We start from the raw sequence: 16,694 nt of genomic DNA, 5'->3' as shown, positions 1-16,694 counted from the left end.
CTTGTATGGTGTGGACTGTTTTTTGTTGTAAATTGATTTGAACAGCACTTTGTACGTCCGATTTGGACTTGAGCACTTGACGCAGCGATGGCTGTTGCGAAAGTGTTTGTCTCCAGAAATGAGGCTTGAGCACGCCAACGCTTCTTCAAAGGGACCCCAAATACTCCTCGACCTGATGGAAATGGAAGGTGCGCAGATTTACAACAACAATTTGACGAATGGACCCCAATTTCCTCCCATTTTCTTCCTGGGAACTTGGGCAAAATGTTTTTGTCAACCTTGCGCATAACGAGCTTGCAAGCGCAACCCAAACCCTCAAATCAAAGGATCGTCTCATCACAATCGAGCACACGAGTCATCTGACGAGCTCGCGGACAACGGATTCTTCATGCTTGACTTGGTGGCGAGGAGACGCGTGTCCAGTCACATGGACGGCGAGGCCACTTTCTCCATTTGCGCCGCCCACGCGCAAAACATTCATTTGTGTCGGCTTTCGATTCTGCCTCTTGTATCGAGTGCAACATTTGGCCGATGTCGCTCGTTTGAAAATTGATGAAAATGGCGGCCGTGTGTCCCAATACTTTTGCTCAGGCTTTCATCTGGGAAGAATCTGATCGATCGCACGCTGCATGCGGCGCTCGCCTCGTACCACGCAATCCGCATTCAGTCGTGGAACTTACGAGTACGTTGGACCAAATGTGCCGCGTGGCCAACATTCATTTGCTCGATTTATTTCTTCTAGGGCCCGATTGGGTCATTGTAAGATCAATTGCGGAATGTGTATGCGCCTGTAAAAGGCAGGCAGGCGGGCCTGGCCTGTTGAGTCACGTCCGTCAGCCAATGAGAAGGGAAGAACTGCTACTGAGTGCAGTGTGAAAAGGGCTTAAAGCTCAATAAGATTTGAACCTTCAATTCATATTTCATAATTTTGCTGATGAAACATCGATTTACGGCTCGATTCATGACACTTCTGTATCATTTTTAATGGCACTAAACAACTTTGAGGTGGCGGTTGTGAACTCTGCCACACAAAAGAGCTACAAACGTGCAGCCCGCTTTACGGCATACGTCGCGTTCCGCGTTCCGGACGGAAGTGGAATCAAACGTCCGCAAAGAAGGTACGATCACAACCAGCGTCTGCCGTTAACGTTCTTGAGAAACGTTGCAGTGCTGCATAAAGAAAAAAAAGGAAATAGCCACCGCAAACGATGTGGTTCAGTCCGACTGCGGACGTCTTCGCAAGGTTACGCGCTTGGCCTGATGGGAAATGTGGTTCTTTCAAGGGAAATTAAAAGGGACAAAAATACCGCCTTTGTCTAAAAGTGCCGCCAGAATCAAGGAAAAGCAAATCCTCATTTGTGCTCCTTTAAGAAAAGCAGCGCCGGCAAGACTTTGGGTTGACTTTGAGGAGCAAAACAAAGTCTGCAGACGAGTTGCGAGTCCGTTTGTTGAAAAGGAGCCCTCGCATGACAATCACAATCCCTCAGACTGGTTACAAAGTGCTGATGAAATGTTTTAATAAGTTGAAATGGATCACGTGGGAACCGCCCATTGGATCAACATCCCACAACCATTATAGAAATACAACAAACAAGATGGAAACACCACAAACGCACAAATTCAAACTTGCTTCACCAAACATTCATGCAAATTGTGTGTGTGTATTATACACACACACACACGCACGCACGCACACACACACACACACACACACACACACACACACACACACACACACACACACACACACACACACACACACACACACACACACACGGTACTGCTGAAAAGTGTGTGAAGCTCTTGAGCAATTTGGACTTTGCGACGGTTTCCAGCTGATTCTGTTGTTCAATCTCAACCATTACATTTGATATGAAATAACAGTTGCGGGTTTAGCAATTCAATGCATTGTTCTTGTTTTCCAATCAATCGTGTCATTGAAAAAGACTTTTTGGTGCAAAAGGAAGCGAACCCTGAGCGGCATTGCTTAAAACGAGCAGTCGAGTCGGATCAGGTCGGACAACTCGGTCGCGAAACCGACCGCTGAAACGGACCAATGAAATGAGAGCTTGAGCCGAGAAATTGCGCAACACGGACTGAAACCGACAAAAGCGCGTCGCGTCGCGTCGCGTCACGTCGCGTCGCGTCGCGTCGCGTCACGTCGCGTCACGTCGCGTCACGTCGCGTCACGTCGCGTCACGTCGCGTCACGTCGCGTCACGTCGCGTCACGTCGCGTCACGTCACGTCGGTGGCCGCTTAAAAGGCGCACTCGGATTCTTTGGAAATACTGCGGCGGGACCTGAAGCGGGCGCTCGATGCTCGACGCCCATCCGACCGTCAATCGGCAAAGGAGAATCGGTAAAGGAGAATCGGCAAAGTCCATGCGAAAGACTGACAAGTCACGAAGGAAAGTGTTTGGATGACGTCGTTGCAAAAGGAGGCGCGACGTCCCGTCAAGTCACGGCTTCGCATGCTTTGCTTGGACTTTTTGCCAAATCAACAACTGCCTGCAGGGTTTACAAACTTTTGAGCAGCACACACACGCACACGCACACATACACTCACACACACACACACACACACACACATAAATACATGTGACTCACACACATACTGTCATCTTGGTTGTGTGGATGCTGGACGCCGCCTTCGAGCGCACGAGCAAAGTTCCAGGGTGTGGTTGGGCGCCATTTTATTGGTCAGTGGAAGGAGGAAGACGAGGCGGCGTCCGATTGGTGGAGAGCGGCGGCGGCGGCCGACGGCTGCTGGCCGGCGGGGCCGGACGGGCGGGGGTTGAGGCGAGGGGGCGGGGCGTTGGAGGGCCGGATGAGGGGCGGCGGCTGCTGCAAGGCGGGGCGCGACTGCTGCGAGGCCGGGTGGGGCTGCTGCAGGGAGGGGCGGGGCTGCTGCTGGAGGGGCGGCGGCTGGCGATGCAGGGAGGGCGTGGCCGGCAGCGAGGGGCGCAGGAGCGGAGGCGGCTGGTGGAGGGAGGAGGCGGGGCCCGACGTCACGGCCGTCTGAGATGAAGACGCGGCGGCGCTGATGGGCGACGCCCCCGACGCAACCTGACCCTTTGAACAAAAACAAACCAGGATGATGTCATCAACTTGGGGCGGGGTTCACTCAATCTTTTTTTCTGGACACACTGCACGAGAACACCACGCCGCCATTGTTATTGACGTGGCAACGCATTCAGTGCGTCGTGACGTCGAATGGCGGCTGGCTCTCTGCTGAGGAACGTGAAACGCCGATAAAGAAAGCAAGGTAAGCCTGGTGGCGTTCCTAAAGGGACGACCAAAACTCTTGAATGTGTCTGGTGAATAACGAGAGCACGCCGTGGGTGACTCCACCCTTCGCATGTTGTCGCTTTAGGAACATCAAAACGTTTCTACAAAACTTATTCAACGGGAAATGTTTTTAGAAAAAATAATCTCAGTTATGTTCGTAACAACCAAATCAATAAGAGAGAGCAAACTTGTCATGACGGTCGGGTTGCTTTGGCGTCCTCCTGGCCACTAGTTGGCACTAGCCTGCCTGCTGCTGTTTGACACCGCGGCAAATCGCGTGCGTCGTTTCCTGTTGGCTTGGAAATCCTTGCAAACTCGCAAGACGGCTCCGGTTGAACACCAGAACGGGCGCAAAGTCCGCCTGCCGACTTCACGGCAACCCTCCGCATTGCCCGGGATGTTGCCGGCATTAAATGCACGCGTCGCCAACACTTCTTTTTTTCCTATTTTTGTGGCGAGCACGCTGTCACACGTGCTGCGTGTGCGTGTGACAGCGAGCGTCAACACGCAACAGGAGCGCACGCGCGGCACACGCGGCCAATTGCCGCGAGTCCTCAGTCCACGTATGCCAAACAGTCGTTTGCAAAGAATGCGGTTTGCCGTTGCGGCCATGTTGTTGCTGTAAGCGTTGAACGTCAGCGGGGACGGCGCTGAAAGCTTCACGCGAAGGATTGGCTGGACGTCAAGTCCAAATTTACCTCGTCCTCCTCCTCGTCGGTGCTCCTCGCCGAAGGCGTGGCGGAGGCGTTTTTGGACTCCTCCCCGGAGGCGTTGCCGCCATCCCCTTGCTCCGCCTCCCACTCCTGAAGCACCTCCTCCAGGTTGAAGCGCCGTCGGTAGTTGATGAAAAAATTCTTCACTTGTCCCAGCGTCTTGTTGCCGATGACGTCGGCAATGGCCTGGAAGTCTTTGCCGTACTTCCGGACTCCTAAATGACATCATGATTCAGCAATGACATCATCGAGCAGCGGATGACATCATCGAGCCGCGGATGACATCATCGAGCAGCGGATGACATCATCGAGCCGCGGATGACATCATCGAGCAGCGGATGACATCATCGAGCAGCGGATGACATCAACGCAGGAGTCGCTGTTGGCAGGTGCGCCAAACGCATTACGGAAGCGCCGACGCGGACTCTACGGTTTCAAACTCGGGCCGGGACGACTGCACGTCGATGCGGCGCTTTTGGCGCCGCGGCGTCAGCGACAGCCAATCGCCGCCGAGACTGTCGACGGCGCCAAATACGTCGCCTTGCGGACAAAACAGGACACGCTTGCAAAGGACATTTACGGCGCACAACTTGTAGCAATGGAGGACGCAGGAGGCGTGTGCAAATTCGCAAGGCTTGGTCCTCCCGAGGCGCCATCGGTCGGCCGCGTGACGGCGCGGACTTACAAATGAACGGCGCGTCGGTCCACGCGCGACCGGCGGGCAGCGTTGACAATGCGTTCATTCGCAAGTCCGTGCGCGCCGTCAGTCGAGAGTGACGTCGCGCAGCCGAAGAATTCAGCCTTCGGGGGACACGCCCTTGGGAATTTGGACGCGCAAATGATCGTTGTGGTTTGCGGATTCCCGGCGACATGACAAGCTCCGTGAACCGGAACCGTGAACCAAAAAAGGAGATGGCGCGGAGGAAACGAGCGAGGAGGAAACGAGCGAGGAGGAAACGAGCGAGGAGGAAACGAGCGAGGAGGAAACGAGCGAGGAGGAAACGAGCGAGGAGGAAACGAGCGAGGAGGAAACGAGCGAGGAGGTCGGCTTATCTGGTGACTTTTTGATTTGGGTTTTTTTAATTGCAAGCTATCAATGACACAATACAATTAGCATGCGGCTATTTCTAATATAATGAACAATATATTGTTGAGAAGACACGGAAGCCTTTTTTTTTTTCTTCCCTCGTGGCGTGACGCAACGGGAAATAAATCAAAAACCCCGCCTGCGCAAAATAGAGATGCGCAACCGCCACGAGCCCTTAAGGGGGCGCCCGCGAGAGCCGCTGGCGAGGAGACGACGCCAGAAGTTTCCAACGGTTTTTCCTTCCTCGCTTGGAAGGCTTAACGCCGCCATTCATCCAAACCGCATCACGTGACTTGTCGTTCATCCAAACCGCATCACGTGACTTGTCGTTCATCCAAACCGCATCACGTGACTTGTGCTCCAGCCTCGCGCACGCGCAACACGCGCCCCCGTCCACTTAAACACACACACGAACGCACACGCTGTTTTTTAACTGACATCGACACAAACTCCTCAAATACGTGCTAAAGTGATTTTTTCTTCATTTCTTTGTCTTTTATTTATATATATAACATTCATTGTTTTCTAACTTTCAAGTTTTAGGTTAATGTATTATTATTGTTATACTTTATTGATATGGGCAGATTATTTAGGAATATATATATATATATATTTTATTAACCTGTGCACTGCGTAAAATAAATGGTCCTGTTTTTAGGATTTGGGATTTGGGATTTGTTTTCAACACATTTCAACAACTTTATGGAGACGTAGGAAGGACGCGTCCACGTTTGTGTAACACATTGCTTGCAATTGGGCTGCTAATGTTGCCCACCGGAGGGCGCCCTGACAAGCGCTTGCACGTGATCGTTAACGTGCGCGCGAATCTGACGTCCGATATCGATTGGCCGACTCGTTCTGCTGCTTTGACGGCAAAATGGCCGTCATTTGGTGGAAGCCTTTTGGGCTTTGATTGATTGTTTATTGTCATGCAAACGTTTCCAAGGCCGGCGACAACCGCATCTTCTTCCCCCAAAGTTGATTTTGTTTGAGGATTTGCAGATGATGCGGCAACTTTGGACAATTGGCAAACAAGACATTTGTGTTTTGACCCGGAACAGACGATCGATCGATCGATCGATCTCTATAAGCTGTTTTCCAAACTGCTCATCCTTTTCAGCCAAAGGCAAAATGTTGTCTGCAGCTTATGACAAATGAGGTTATGCCACGGAGGAGGCGGGACTTCCGGCTTTCACACATCAGCTTTGTTTCCGCTTCCTGTTTGCGACGTGTGGGCCGCGTCGCAGTTCTTGCGCTTCCGCCTTTGTGCCCCTCGGTTGCGCGTTCCCGTCGACGGGCGCGAGCGTTCCCGTCTCAGTTGCCCGAAGCATTTCAGACAATTGAGACGCCCCGCGCACGCGTTTGGCGGGGGGGGGGGTTTGAACGCGGCCATCAGTGGCCGGAAACGACGCTGATGCGTGAAACCCGGATGTCGGAAGTCCGTGGGATCGAGCCAATACGCGTCAGACCAAATTGGGCTGGACTCAAATAAGTTGACATCGCACACTCAGTGTTCGATGACGCCAACACCCCACGCGACCTTTGTGCAAGGCCGCAGCCCAGATTCCAACCCTCAAGCTGACTGAAAATGGAAACGCTTGCGATTCTTTCTTTCGCTGGCTCCAAACAACAAAAGCAGACGTCACCTTGAACGGCGAGCAGCTGCTCGTCGGTGGTCCAGCGAGCGTTGACCTTCTGAGCGCTCTGAAAGCATCGTCAGCAACATTACAAACGGCGTCGGCGCCGCCGGACTGCACGGAACCAACCTCGGGCAGGCGGAAGTCGTTGATGCCGCATTCCAAGACGTGCTTCAGTCCGCTGTTCATCTGCTTGGCGTTTTGTACCTGAAGCAGACGCGGGCAAAGGTCACGACAGACGCACGCACGGTTGGGTTTGCATCGGCACTTTTCTCGACACGTCGATTGATGTATGTGTGCTGCGTGTCCCCGAGTGGACAAATCGCGCAACTGCAACTTGACTGCCGGGCAGGGCAGCAGGCGAGTTCACGCCACGTTTGGCAACTTTTCAATCTTGCACTCCCAAAAGTGAACATTTGGTCGGGGGACGCCACATTTTCAACAAAAGCCGGTTTGAGTGGAGCGAGGAGAAGACGAGCCAATAAAACAAGTCGCGCGTGTGAGTTTGCGGAAGATGAACGGAGCAGCAAAAGGCAGCCATTTTGATGCTCCTTCGCGGGTGCGGCCATTTTTCCCCTCTTGCTGCCAACTGAAAATGACCAGACAGCCGGTGGGCTCAAGTACAACCAATCGCGGCTCAGCTTCAGAAAACAGGTGAGCTGTGATTGGTCCTTACTTGCCCTGAGCCACTGTGATGTCATTTCCTGTGACACACGGATCAAAACGGCTGCGTTCTGCTGCTGAAGTCCAATTCCATACAGAGAAAGACAATTTGGGGCTTGACTTTCCCTTTTGCGTGATGAGAAGGCCAGAAGTCAAAGACGCAGGTTGACTTGAGTGAGGCCGTTGTGTGACCTTTCACCCTGCTCAGCATCTTGCAATCGTTCTGCACTGCGGCACACGTCGCGGCACACGTCGCGGCCGCATCCAGTCACATGTTGTCACATGTTGTCACATGTTGTCCATGTTGTCACATGGACAAGGCAGGGCTGCCGTCCAAGACAGTCCGAGGGTGGGAACTATTTGGGACACGTTAGACCTCCTTCCGCATCGGGCCGAGAAGGCCTCCACCACCGCGTCGCCATCGTCCTGGCATCGGGTGCTGGGCGACAGAGAAGAAATCTTCCACCACCATTACGGCCATTTTGTATGCCACTATGCTTCACATGCAAAACATTTGGCGATGCATGATGACTGGAGGCGCTCGTTGGAATTTGTTTGAATTTCATCCCCTCAACAGTAAATCTTATGATCATCGGGTTTCGGCCAACGAGACATTTTCTACCTTCAGCTTTGACTATGGAGCACGCCGATGAGCATTTCCCCCAATTTCCCTGTACGGGACCGCCCGTGGACAGATTGGACGATCAGCAAAACGTGAATGTTGTTGGGACGTGACAGCGCCACCTACCTGCCTCTTGAGGGACACCAGCTCTACATCCAGCTGGCGCAGGAGCGCGTTGGCGGCGGCGGCGCTGCAGGAGACGGCCACCACGTCGTCCTGGGTCAGGTACATGCCCTTGGGAGGGCGGCACCGCGAGCGCTGATGATGGCGGTGCTGCAGCGTCTGGTGCTCCCGCCGGCCCGGGCCCGGCTTGGAGGCCGGCGCCGTCGGCTCCGTCGGGTTCTGCTGCCCACAAGCGTCACACTCAAAGGATCGGTCGCCAGGGCGGATCGGTCGCCAGGGCGGATCGGTCGCCAGGGCGGCGCATTCTCGTACCTCTTTCTTGGCTTCCTTGTTGGGGTCGTAGTCGCTATCGTTGGGTTCCGTCACGTTGGCCTCCTCGGGCTCCACGTCACTACGGCGACAAGATGAACAAGGCGACCTTTGATGCGCGCGCGGCGCCTTTGCGAGACGTCAAAGTCACGAGGTCACGCTGCAGCATCTGTGACCTTCAACGCACGTGCGGGACTGGCGCGCTGAGTGACGGCAACGTCGGCGAATGGGAACGCAGCGTTGAGCGGCTGGCTAAACGTTAGCCGGCGTCAGTTGAGCTTGTCCAACAATACCGCATTTTGGGCCCGTTTGTCCAATAAAAGGATTGAAAGGGCACCAGCACATCTTTTTATTTTATTTTTATTTTTAGAATAATTACTCGACTGACTATTCTTACATTTTGTAAAAGTTACTTGTGAGTACGTTTTGACGTTGTTCATGTTTGCTCTTTTGGTCAATGTACTTTTTTGTCTTCCCTGCTTTGCTTGCGAACGGATGTTTGTCGCCGATGCTTGTTGAAAGAAAAGTTGCTTTCCTTTCCTCCGGCCTCGCAAGTGGCCAAGCGGAAAAATAAGCGCACACAAATAAAACCAGATATTTGGTACCAATGGCCCAAATACGCGAGACGGCAGAAAGGATGACCCGAGTCGCCGTTTGACGGATCGGGCCGTTGCGAACGCTTCCAAACGAGCCGCCAATCCCGCCGGCTGGCGCAGTGAAAAGCAAAGTCCGCCATCCAACCTGTCGCCCTGGTTGCTCCTGCTGGCCAGTTTTCTGGCTTGGCGGTCCATCAGACTGGTTCGGGAGCGGGTCTTCTTCCACGAGTAGTAATACTTGACCAGGCTGGAGATGGATTTGTCTGGAAGCTGACGTCACAACGTCTAATCAGCCACAGCCGGACGGACGGACGGACGGACGGACGGCGGCCTCACCATCTGCTGGATGCGGTGAAAACTTTTGCCGTGAAAACTGAAGGCTTGCTCAAAGAGAACTTTGTCCTCCACCGTCCACTCGTCGGGAAAAGGCGTGAAGTTGGGAAGGTCGGCCAAAGACTTCTCGATGTTGTGTTTGTGCCAGAAGAGCATCCCCAGCGCCTGCACACACGCGCACACACGCACACGCACAGCAGCTTGTACAGGAAGTGGAAAATGTGCGAGTACCTGCTCCACGTTGTAGCCGTGCTTCTCTTTGGCCAGTGCGATGTACTCGTCCACTGCGGAGGAAGAACAAAATCATTCAGGACAAACGGCGCGTCAGCGGCCGGGTGGGGGCGGTCGAACCCGAGGCGGACGTCACTCACGTTTGGCGTCTTCGATGTCGTGATAAGGCGACCACACCAACATGCCGCTGTTGTCCCTCTCCGAATATTTGCTGGAGCCTAAAGGCATCGTCATCGTCATCATCATCGTCATCATCATCATCATCATCATCATCATCATCACCTCCCAAAACAAAACAAGTCCGCCATACTTGAGCAAACTTTGGCAGCTTCTCAGAGTCGCTGGAGATCTTTCACCTAAAATTTTGCGTTGCCACTCCAGGTGCAACAATTCAACATTGACATGTTGTCGCTTTGGGCGCCATTGGGGACAGAGTCACCGCCGTCTACGCACTGACAAGGTCATGACGCCATTTGCGCATTCAATACAAGACATGACGTAGGTTCTTGTCACTCATGATGCCAAATAAGGTCGTCGCTTTCCTCCTGGCTCCGAAAGTGCGCTTCCTTGCTGCATCGCCATGTTTGCTTACAAAGAGCAAGACTTCTTGCAAATAGACATAAGTGAAGAAATATGAAGGCAAAGCAATGCCCCGTTCAATGAAGGTTTTCGTTGATGCAAACAAGATTTAGCAAAGGAGCAACGCTGAAGTCCTATTGGACGAAGAGCATATTCAGCTTTTTGGGCTCATTTGCTTGCCCTTTCAAATATTGCCAATATTTGGGTTTTAAAGGACTCCATGTAAACGCACACATTGATTAGCAAATGAGTCCACAAACATTTTGACAATGAATGAATCATTTGGAGCAGCGCTGTCACAGACACGCACGCACGCACGCTGGACACGCACGAAACATTCACTGGAATTTTCAATTCAATGAACCCACTGCTGTTCATTTTGTCTGCTCGTGGCCACTTCAATACAATAACCCCAACACGTTGATTAGCAACTACTTGTCATTTACGAGATGAATTGTTGCATCTCTTATGTGAAATAAAATTGTGTTCCCATCATCACACAGCAGCAATCTTTCAAATCCAGTTGGATGCACTTTCCTCGTCGAGGGCATTTGTTGACTTTCCACATGTGAGTGAGTGAGTGAGTGAGTGAGTGAGTGAGTGAGTGAGTGAGTGAGTGAGTGAGTGAGTGAGTGAGAGAGTGAGAGAGAGTCCCTTGCTCAGGCTGCTACGAGGCATCGTTCAGTTGGGTCGTCGGTAGCCTCGGTCAGTCCTCATTCGGCAACAATCCACCAACCTCAACTTAGTACCGTTTGAAGTCTCGTGACTCGTACGGCACAAACGGCCGACAGCCAAGAGGCCCATTTGGAGGTGTTTCTTGCGCATTTGCCCAAATTGCCCCCGATTTCCAAAGGCCAAAACAAAAGCTGCTCTCCAGCCTGCGCTCGGACCGAGGCTACCACGTCCACACTCTCCATACTGGACTCATACTGGACTCGGCGAAACATCGGCAATCATAAGAAACGAAGCTCACCGGCGTCGAAATCGGGAATGTTGGCCTGATAATCGGCCCCCACTCGCATGCCAACATCTGCGGACGACAAAAGCACAAAAGCAAAGGAAAGCCAGCGTGACTCGATAGCATCGGAGCGTCTTGGCAAGCTAGCCGGCTAGCTCGCCATGGCGGCCGCCTGCCGCCTGCTGCTTGCTGGTGGCCCACCGTGCTCGTCGTCACTGCCGCTTTCGTCCGTCAGGTGTCCGTTGGACGCGTTGGACGGACTCTTGGTGCCGTTGGAGCGAGCCTTGCCCAAATACTCGGAGCCTTTGTCCATCATGCCCGGCATCCTGTCGCCGCGGTGCTCGACTGCCGCCGCCGGGATAGCGAACCTCCTGAGACGCTCCAAAAGGTTCGCTTGACGGCCGCCGACGTGCTGCTTCGGTGCCGCGGGACGCCACGAGCATCGAAAGTGAACCAATTGATGCCGAGAGACAGAAAATGTCCGCCGCAAGCAGGGCGCGCAGCGCGGAGGACGAGGGACTAACCGACGCGGCGGGTGGGGCGCTCTCGCCACCTTCTGTCTGCAGTGAGGCCGGCCGCGAGCGGAGGGAGGGACGAAGCGTGACAGTAGATCCTTGCGCCAACCACACCGACGCTAGCTACATTTTTGTTATCGTCGTCGTTGTTGTTGTTGTTGTTGTTTATATATCGTTCAAAGTGCAGGCAATCCAATTTACACGCTTAACATACCACTCAATAAAACAACAAATATTAAAGTATATAAAAGAACTGAAATGAAAGAGAAAGAAATTCACATTTACAGCACTGTTTTCTATTTCTGCATGAATAGCAATTACAATATTGACTTTTTTTAATCTGTTATTAATGAAAATGCTAATATTTAATAGACAACCATCAGAAAGGAAGACAAGAGACTTATATTCTTTTGCTTGACGAGGAGAGCAGACAGAGACCTCACAATCTCCATTCCACTGAACCGGACTCTGCTGCCGTCCTCCTTTTTATTGGTTTTTGCCTAGTTACTTAAAAGCTGCTCTGAAGAATGGGGGGAGCTCCAAAACACAGTCACGAATCCAAATCATCACACAGTCACGAATCTAAATCATCACACAGTCAATGCAGACATGTTTAAGGTTAAGACCTCAATCGTAAAACGTTCCAGTCGCCATCCGGTGGCAAGATCACAGCTCTTGGAGCTTGGGTCATCCTCCCCCTCACGACTCAGAAAAAGAGTAAATATGGGGTCAATGCACATGTATAGGATATCCATCAAACGTAACACAAATCATTTGGAACAATTGAATCAGAAAAAGGATCGATCTTTTGGAACGTTCGAAACACCGCTCCACAGCGACATCTGGTGGCCAATTCAAAAATGTCACATACAAACAGTTGATTAAAGAAGTGTCGCCACCTCCACAGTAAGGAAAGTACCTATTGGCTGTCATCACCTAATTTACACAACTGGCAATAGGGTTAGGTTTAGGCTTAGGTTTTTGAAAAGGGGCTAACTAGGGTTAGGGTTTAGGGTTAGAAAGAAGTGACTGAACCCTTCCCCTCGCAGGATAGTGTCACGAGGGTAAAGTTTGGTGGAGGACCCAAATGCAGGGAAGCAGGGCAAGGAGGCAGATGTCACACCGCGGTGAGGTTGTCTTGTCATTTCCTGTTTTATTTTGAAAATTGGGACTCCTTTCGTTTCAGGTCACTTGCCCTTCCTCGCGTGGCGTCAGTGTCGCACCTGATTCCTGATTGCGTCCACCTGTTTCCCATTACCCTCAGGTGTTAAATGGTCTGCGTCTCCCCTGCCAGTCTTAGTCCTCAGCCTTGTTGTCCTGCATCGAGTCATAACTTTGGTTTGTATTTTTCTATAGCCACAGTATGGTTTTGTTTAGGAATGATATTGTTTTGTTTGTCGTTTAGACATCCTCCCTTTTTGGAGCGCCTTTAGTTAACTTTTAATAGCCTTTGTTTTTTTCCCTCTCAACGAGGCATTTTTTTTGTTTAATAAATATTTGCCTTGGCCTCAAACCCCGACCTCTGCGTCTGAGTCCTATAACTGCCACGTCTTGTCAGAAGGGTCTTCCGAGAGACAAGTGGGAAGACGCTGTCGCAGTGGCAAAAAGACGCCTTAACAAGGATCTTACAAGTCAACCAGGATTGCTTAACTGCGGGAATTGCGGCAATGGATGACGTCACCAATGGCATCTTCACGTAAACGTCGGGCGGACACTCCACCGGAACCGCTGGACCCCGAGACGCGGCAGGCGAAGACTCAACGCCCCGAACCACTTTGGCTGGATTCAGATGCGCAGCTTTGGCCAACGGAAGAGGAAGAGGAGGAGGAGGAAGAGGTAACGATCGCCGACTTTCCCAATGACACGCTTTCCGACAACTGTGCCACAATTATCGTTATTCGAGAGGCATGAACACGACGCGATCAACTAAATAACTGGACTTTGACTCCGACGCGTCCTATAGTTGTTATGGGAGATTCAAATATGGCAAATTTAGCAAAAGTTGAGCACAGCAGGGTCCAAATTGACTGCTTCCCGGGGGCCAAACGAGACAATGCCACAAACATTTTGAAAAAGAACACGCCGATATCAGAAGAGGTCATTAAAGGCGTTCTTTCATTTGGGATCAACAACCGACACCACCGAACACGATTCATGTAAAAAAAGAAATGAACAAACTTTCCCTCGGGCGGAAATTTACATTTCACTAATGAACGCGTCCAACGAGCTTCCAAAGACAGAACTCTCTTTTTTCTCCCTTCTTTCCTTGTCCTCATTAAAATGATTTTCAACTCAATGATGTCATTAATAAACTTTGAGGTTTTCTTCGAACTCACTCTGTCTCCGACTCCTTCTGTATGCAGGAGAGATTGATTTAATTTGAACAGTTTCTCAGGTTGGCCACTGGATGGCAGTGTGGTTTAATCCATGTACTCTAGTCTAAACTAATATAAAATTAACACTTATAGACAAATAACCATAAAACTGGAAAGTCTTAATGGGCTTAAGAAAGTAGTTTTTCATAAAACATGGAATTTATAGTTCTCTTAAAATTACTTCGAATTGATAAGTGATTAATGGTGGAAAGAAAAGCACATTATGATTGAATTTGTTTATCTCTAAATGATTAAATCGCATGATGTGGGCGAATATACGCAATTGGATCGTATAGAATGTGGAGGACGAGAGTAAGTTATGGCAACTACTCATAATGCATTACCACTACTGTATAAAAACAGCGAAATTAATTAATATCGGGATAATGAGTTTAAGGGAGGACGGTCATTATAAAACACGGAAAATGTTATTCTCTTAGAAATTTCGATCTGGAAATGACAACTGGCTGAAAGAAAACCACATTAGGGTTCAATTATTTCATTTCTAAAGTAGCAAACCGGATAAAATGGGGAAATGCACACAATTGGATTTCTTATATTAGGGAGGGAATTACCCAGAACACACTGCATATTCCGTTTCAAAATAATGCTTTAAATCGTTTGCATAAAAAGATTGAATTCTGGGAATTTGGATTAAATGCCTGAATATGATAACGGGGATTAAAACCCAATGATTTAGTTGAAGAAAAATGACAAATGTGAAATTTGGATATGAATGAGTGTTTGACACAATCCCCGGATGTCATTCTTATCAGTACTATTTTAAATTACGCTGTCATTTTTCTTCAAATAAATCATCGGGTTTTAATCTCTATTGTCATATTTAGTTATTAAATCCAAATTCTCCGAATCCAATCTACTTCTGCAAACGATTTGAAGCCTTATTTTGAAACGGAATATGCAGTGCGTTCTGGGTCATTTCCACGACTTCCTCTCAAACTCCTCCCTAACCTGAGAACATTAATTGTATATAATTCCCCATCTTAAACGGTTTGCCAATTTAGAAACGATTTGACCCTATTGTGGTTTTCTTTCAACAGTTTGTTATTTCCAAATCGAAGTTCCTAAGAAAAATAATTTTCCATGTTTTTTCTAATGACCGTCCTCCCTTAAACTCATATCCCGATATTAATGTCCTTGTTTCTATCCGGTAGTGGCAATGCATTATGGGTAGTTGCCCTAACTTACTCGCGTTCCCCTCCACATTCTATAGGATCCAATTGCGTTTATTCATCCGCATCATCTGATTTAAGAACTTGGAGATAAATAAATTCAATCATAATGTGCTTTTCTTTCCACCAATCACTTACAATTCGAAGTCCTTTTAGGAGAACTAAAAATACTATATTGTATAAAAAATAGCTTATAATCCCATACTTAAGGCCATTAAGACGTACCAGTTTTATGGTTTTGTCCATAAGTGTTAATTTTTATATTCATTTGGAGTACATGTATTGAACCACACTGCCATCCAGTGGTCAACCTGAGAAATCCTTCAAATGAAAACAATCTCTCCTGCATACAGGAGGAGTCAGAAAACGAGTTAGTTAGAAGAAAATCTCAAAGTTTATTAATTAAATCATTGAGTTAAAATTTATTTTAATGAGGGAAAGAAAGGAGATAAATAGGGGAAGGAAGAGAGAGAGAAATAGAAGAAAGGGGGGATTAAGAGAGTGTGTGTGAGAGGAGGAAAGAAAGATGAGAAAATTAGGGGGGGGGGGTTGGAGAAGGAGGGAAGGGGAAAAGAGAGAATGGAGAAAGAAAAGAACAAGCAAAATCAGAGCAGATTCATAATCTTTGAGAAGGAGAGGTTCGAGTCTCGGAGAGGGGTCTGTACGGACCGAGCACTCCGTCGCCGGACCGGGCTGGCGACTCCAACCTCCCACTGACTCCCTCCTATCCTGAGGGAAGAGTGAAAGTAGTTAAACATTTTTCTATTGTGTATAAAAGATCCTCAAAAGTCATCAGGGAATGATTTATTTGTGTGAGGCTCCCCTTTAGTTGATATTATAAAGAGCCAAATATGTGAAAAAGATGTATCCTCCACGACCGGATTGCGCAATCCTAATCTGAATATTAACTTTAATATAGGCTCCTTTACCTACCCATAGGGTTAGGGTTAGGTTTTTGGAAAGGCGTTAACTCCCGGGTACCTCCCGCCTCATCATTTTGACTGGACGGTTGTCAAGATACCAAGGTCAAGGCACGGGCCGGCGCTCGTCATTGCGCAACTCTTATGCTTATGTCTCTCACCTCAGTTTCATAAAAAATCTTAATAAGAAAAATGTGTCTGACTCTTGTTAAACCTGTAACCTTCATAACCATTTCCTTTTGAGATACTTACCCACTAACCAAGCAAGAAGGTATCCAAGCCAAGTTCTTCACGGTCGTCAGACTAGCCAAGGTCATTATTCGAGATGTCACCCACTGCGCTTGTAGTGTTAGTATTAGCTGGAGTCAGGCGGTTAGGGTTCGGGTAATGAAATCAATCAGGGTTTCTATAACACCCTCCACAGGTTGGCTTTAGGGTTTGGACCAAAGCAGGGTTTATATAGGATCCAAAATGGTTGAGGTTAGGGTTGGGGTTGGGGTTGGGGTTGGGGTTGGGGTTGGGGTTGGGGTTGGGGTTGGGGTTAGGGTTAGG

At 49.7% G+C, this 16,694-nt stretch overlaps 1 protein-coding gene across 3 annotated transcripts; it reads right to left on the bottom strand.

The window, feature by feature from the left end:
• Positions 1-1,500: 1,500 nt before the first annotated feature.
• On the bottom strand, positions 1,501-11,698 carry rcor3 (REST corepressor 3). 3 transcript variants are annotated; one of them, XM_086081928.1, is made up of 12 exons: positions 11,341-11,698; positions 11,155-11,211; positions 9,743-9,820; positions 9,603-9,655; positions 9,375-9,536; positions 9,184-9,308; positions 8,446-8,524; positions 8,137-8,352; positions 6,855-6,932; positions 6,735-6,792; positions 3,987-4,216; positions 1,501-3,072 (listed from the first exon to the last, which is right to left on the bottom strand). In XM_086081928.1, the coding sequence occupies exons 1-12, from the start codon at positions 11,462-11,464 to the stop codon at positions 2,701-2,703; spliced, it is 1,632 nt and encodes a 543-aa protein (XP_085938054.1). In that variant the 5' UTR covers positions 11,465-11,698; the 3' UTR covers positions 1,501-2,700. The 3 variants fall into 3 exon arrangements, with proteins under 3 accessions (XP_085938054.1, XP_085938056.1, XP_085938055.1); XM_086081930.1 differs by having other exon boundaries at positions 9,375-9,655; positions 11,341-11,658; XM_086081929.1 differs by having other exon boundaries at positions 8,137-8,524; positions 11,341-11,658.
• Positions 11,699-16,694: the final 4,996 nt, after the last annotated feature.

The sequence above is a fragment of the Leptonotus elevatus genome, chromosome 8 (assembly GCF_054856555.1).
Source record: "Leptonotus elevatus isolate MCC_2025b chromosome 8, RoL_Lele_1.0, whole genome shotgun sequence".
NCBI classification, from domain to species: Eukaryota; Metazoa; Chordata; class Actinopteri; order Syngnathiformes; family Syngnathidae; genus Leptonotus; species Leptonotus elevatus.
This window is presented reverse-complemented; position numbering and strand designations above follow the sequence as displayed.

Coding starts and splice junctions, on each gene's coding strand:
- rcor3 (XM_086081929.1), bottom strand. CDS start 11,464: ATGCCGGGCATGATGGACAAAGGCTCCGAGTATTTGGGCAAGGCTCGC. Junction 9,656..9,742: donor CGACATCGAAGACGCCAAAC/GTGAGTGACGTC, acceptor CTTCCTCCGCAG/TGGACGAGTACATCGCACTG. Junction 6,933..8,136: donor TGGTGTCCCTCAAGAGGCAG/GTAGGTGGCGCT, acceptor CGTCTGCTTCAG/GTACAAAACGCCAAGCAGAT.